Below are 4499 nucleotides of genomic sequence, written 5' to 3'. Positions count from 1 at the left end.
CACTCTTTTTGGCGTAACACACACCGGCTCAACGAGTTACTAGTGTGTTGTTGAATGGCCGTAATTTTGCATCCTGGGCTCGTTCCCTCCGCCTTTATGTTGGTGGAAAAGGCAAATCATAGTGGATTTTGGGTACTGAAAAGAGGCCAGATTTTAAAGATCCTAAATATGCTCAATGGGATATGGACAATTGCACCATTTTAAAATGGATGTTTAATTCTATGGAGGAATGCATTTATAATATATTCATGTTTTATGACTCTGTTAATGACTTGTGGACTGCTTTGAATCAAATGTATGCTCATTCTAGGAATGATGCTCGTATTTTTGAATTATATCAAGATATTGCTAAGGCCTCACAGGAAGGCCTGAATTTGTCTGAAACTGATTATTTTGGATATTTGAGATCTCGTTGGGAGGAACTAGCTCAATATGAGCCTCTCAGTGAATTTCCTTCTGAGGCAGCCTCTCTTCTTGTCAAACATCTTGATCTTCAGCATACCTATCAGTTTTTGATGGGATTACGCAGAGAATTTGAACCACTAAAGTCTCAGATCTTGAATGCATCACCAATGCCATCCCTGTTAGAAGCCTTTGCTACTATTGACGGTGAAGCACGCAGGCACCGTTTAATTCAACCCTCAATTGTTCCTGTACCAGTTTCTAAGCCTGCTGGGGATAGTATGGCTTTTGCAGCCAACTTTGGATCACGGCCTTCTGGAGGTCAGATTATTTGTCACCATTGTGGAGGAGTTGGACATGTTAAGGCTCGTTGCTTCAAACTTCATCCTGAACTGAAGCAAAATTTTTCTAGGAACCGTTTATCTGGAACTGGTTCTTCTCATACTGCGGCTGTTATAGAAACTCCTGTTACTACTGGTGGATCTACTGTATTTCTTGGACTGAGCCTGCTTCAGTCTCAGATTGGGCAGATCCAGGACCAGCTTGGCTCCCTTGCTTCTAAAGTTAGTGCTCCTTCAACTGCTCCTACTGCAACTATTGCTACAGGTACTCCTACTGCATTTCATGTTAAGGCCAAGCAGTCCACTTCGGTTCTGGATTCTGGGGCCAATGATCACATGACTAGTGAGTTATCAGTTTTTTCTTCTAATGTCATACCTGTTACCCAATCTGTGTATCTTGCGGATGGCTCTACATCTTACATTCACAATAAAGGTGATGTTTGTCTGTCTCCTGATATTACTCTTTCATCTGTCCTTCATGTACCTAAATTTGCCTTTAACATTTTATCTGTTAGTCGGCTTGCAAAAAACCTCTAATGTGCAGTTATATTCTTACCAGATCACTGTTTGTTGCAGGACCTTTGTTCGAAGAGGATTTTTGGCAGGGGTTATAAGTGTGATGGGCTTTACTACTTTGGGGAACCACCAGGAACGAGTCTTCAAGCTTTTGTCCTACCTACTTCTAATGTTTATGATGTTTCTTTTCGCACTTTTAATCTGTGGCATGCACGTTTGGGGCATGTAAACTTTCAATATCTATGTCTATTGTTTCTTTTGTTAAATAAAGCATGTAAGGACCATAAGTTTCAATGTGAAGTTTGTGAGCTTTCTAAACATACTAGAACTAGCTATATTTCTCATTTAAGTCATGCTCCTAGTATGTTTGATCTTATTCATTCTGATGTCTGGGGCCCTTCCCCAGTTACTGCTTTATCTGGACATCGATATTATGTGACATTTATTGATGATTATTCTCGTTGTACCTGGGTTTATTTATTGAAAAAGAAATCTGATGTGTTTCTTTTATTTACCCAGTTTCTTCAAATGATCAAAACCTAGTATAACATTGTTGCCCGTAATATTCGTTCTGATAATGGACGAGAATATGTTTCGAATGAGTTCCGGTCTGAACTTAATAAAAAGGGGATTTTACATTAACTCACTTGCCCCTATACTCCTGAGCAAAATGGCGTGGCTGAACGCAAAAATCTTCATCATATGTCTGTGGTCCGATGTCTTCTGAGTGGTATGCATGTCCCTAAATTCTATTGGCACATGACTGTTCTTATAGCTACTTTTCTGATTAATCGTACTCCCAGTCGAGTTTTGGGTGGTAAGGCACCACTTCAGATTCTCCAGCCTAATTATACATTGTTTCACCTACTGCCTCGTGTTTTGGCTGTACTTGATTTGTTCATAACCGTAGTCCTTCTCGTCATAAACTTGATGATAAATCTATTAGGTGTATTTTCTTGGGGTATTCTGCTATGTCAAAGGGTTATCGTTGTTATGATCCTGTAACCAAACATATGTATCATTCTCTTGATGTGACATTTCATGAAACTGTTCCTTTTTATAGTACTAATTCTGTGGTACAGGATTCTCTCTCTTGTGATCTGGAGAAGGAGATTTCTCCTATTGCCCGTCCTGTTCCTCTCTTTAAAAATCACACTATCCTGGAATCTCCTTCTCCATCCATGCAGGGTTCCCCTCCACCTTTGCAGGTCTACTCTCGTCGCCATCTTACTCAACCTCCCCTGCCAGAATCATCTTCAGAACCAGGTCTAGGTAACTCTCCTTCTCCTATTGCTCCTACAATTCCTGAGCGTACCTCCCGTTATCCTACCCGTAATCGTCATCCTCCTAATTGGTATGGTTTTTCTAGTAGCACTAACCACCCTATTTCCCAGTATGTTTCCTATGATGGTCTTTCAGGTGCATATAAATCCTTCCTAGGCAAGATTGGGACCGTTTCTGTTTCTCAATCTGTGTCAGAGGCCCTCCAGGATCCCAATTGGGTGTCTGCCATGACAACAGAAATGGATGCTTTACACCATAATAATACATGTGAACTTGTTGCTTTACCTTCTAGGGAGAAAACGGTTGGTTGCAAATGGGTCTTTAATGTGAAGTACTTAGCCGATGGTTCTATTGATCGGTATAAGGCTCGGTTGGTGGCAGATTTCGAGCAAAGACTTTAGTGCTACCTTTACTCCTGTGGCTAAGTTGACGTCTGTGCGACTGCTTGTCTCCTTATCTGCTGCCCATTCTTGGCCTCTGCATTAGTTAGATGTCAAGAATGCATTTCTTAATGGAGACTTACTTGAGACTATATATATGGATCCACCCCCTGGATTTCGGGCTGAGGGGGAGTATGCTGGGAAAGTCTGTAGGCTATGGAAGTCTCTTTATGGTCTGAAGCAATCTCCTAGAGCTTGGTTTAGTCGTTTCAGCATGTTGTTTTATCCATGGGCTTTGTGCGCTGCTACTCAGACCATACTTGTTTTATTCGACGTCGCTCTGATTGGTATATGTAGATGATATCATTATCACAGGCGATGATGCTTCAGGGATTGCTCAGGCAAAACTCATCTTCAAAAGTCCTTTGATGTGAAGGACTTAGGTCCTCTTCGATATTTTCTTGGAATTGAGATTGCTAGATCCCGTCGTGGAATTTCTTTATCTCAAAGGAAATATGTTTTGGATCTTCTTTAAGATACTGGCATGCTTGGGTGTCGACCCACTTCCACTCCTATGGACCCCAATCTTAAACTCTCTATTGAGTCAGGGGAATTATTTCCAGATCCATCCATGTATCAACGTTTAGTAGGTCGTCTTATCTACTTGACTAACACAAGGCCTGATTTGACATTTGCTGTTAGTGTGATTAGTCAATTCATGCATGCCCCTCGCTCAGCTCATATGGATGCAGTCTACCATATTTTGAGGTACCTTAAGTCGTGCCTTGGTCTTGGTTTGTTCTATGCCTCAGGAAATCAGTCTAGACTCTCATGCTTTACTGATGCAGACTATGCTGGATGTAAGACAGATAAACGTTCTACCTCTGGCTTCTGTACTTTCTATGGTAATCATCTCATATCATGGAAGAGTAAGAAGCAGGTTGTTGTTTCTAGATCCTCTGCTGAAGCTGAATACTGAGCTATGGCTCAAGGTACTTGTAAGCTCCTTTGGCTTCAATCAATTTTGGGAGAGTTGGGTCTTGTACAGAAAGGTTCTTCAAGGCTGTTTTGTGACAATAAATCAGCCATTATGCTTGATTCTGATTCTGTTTTACATGAAAGGTCGAAACATATTGAGGTAGACATTCAGTTTATTCGAGAGAAGGTTCGATCAGGTATCATTAATCCTATTTTTGTTCCTTTTTCAGAACAGACTGCAGATGTGTTCATAAAGTCTGTTGGGCCTTCTCTTCTCTAGTCTTCCATAGTCAAGCTGGGCTTAGTCAACATATTTGCTCCAGCTTGAGGGGGAGTGTTGGAAATCTTATCCATAAGTTGACTCAACGATTATGGCAGATTTATTGGGTCTTCAATATAGGCTAATTTTTAGGGATTTTATTTTATTCTGATTCGATTTGATTTGATTTTATTCTCTTTATTTTCATTTGATTTTATTCTCTTTTCCATATTTGTAATTTTCCGCTTGTATATAATGATAGTCAGGCTCTTAAATTCAGTACGCCAATTTTACCAAGTTACTTTTGTACCATTTACTGATCAGAATCATAATTAGAGC

General features: G+C 40.4%; 1 protein-coding gene across 1 annotated transcript; it reads left to right on the top strand.

Moving 5' to 3' along the window:
* Positions 1–3080: 3080 nt before the first annotated feature.
* LOC132280925 (uncharacterized mitochondrial protein AtMg00810-like) lies at positions 3081–3902 on the top strand. Its single transcript, XM_059782677.1, has 2 exons — positions 3081–3270; positions 3460–3902. The coding sequence occupies exons 1-2, from the start codon at positions 3081–3083 to the stop codon at positions 3900–3902; spliced, it is 633 nt and encodes a 210-aa protein (XP_059638660.1).
* The last annotated feature ends 597 nt before the right edge of the window (positions 3903–4499 follow it).

This window comes from Cornus florida, unplaced genomic scaffold, assembly GCF_030987335.1.
Source record: "Cornus florida cultivar Cherokee Brave unplaced genomic scaffold, ASM3098733v1 CherokeeBrave_3.0.0_Hap2_Chr11, whole genome shotgun sequence".
NCBI lineage: Eukaryota > Viridiplantae > Streptophyta > Magnoliopsida > Cornales > Cornaceae > Cornus > Cornus florida.
This window is presented reverse-complemented; position numbering and strand designations above follow the sequence as displayed.

Bases quoted from the DNA above. Each gene is read 5' to 3' on its own strand.
- LOC132280925 (XM_059782677.1), top strand. From the start codon at position 3,081: ATGGATCCACCCCCTGGATTTCGGGCTGAGGGGGAGTATGCTGGGAAA. The intron at 3,271-3,459 runs GTATATGTAGAT...ATCTTCTTTAAG, and splicing joins ATTCGACGTCGCTCTGATTG to ATACTGGCATGCTTGGGTGT.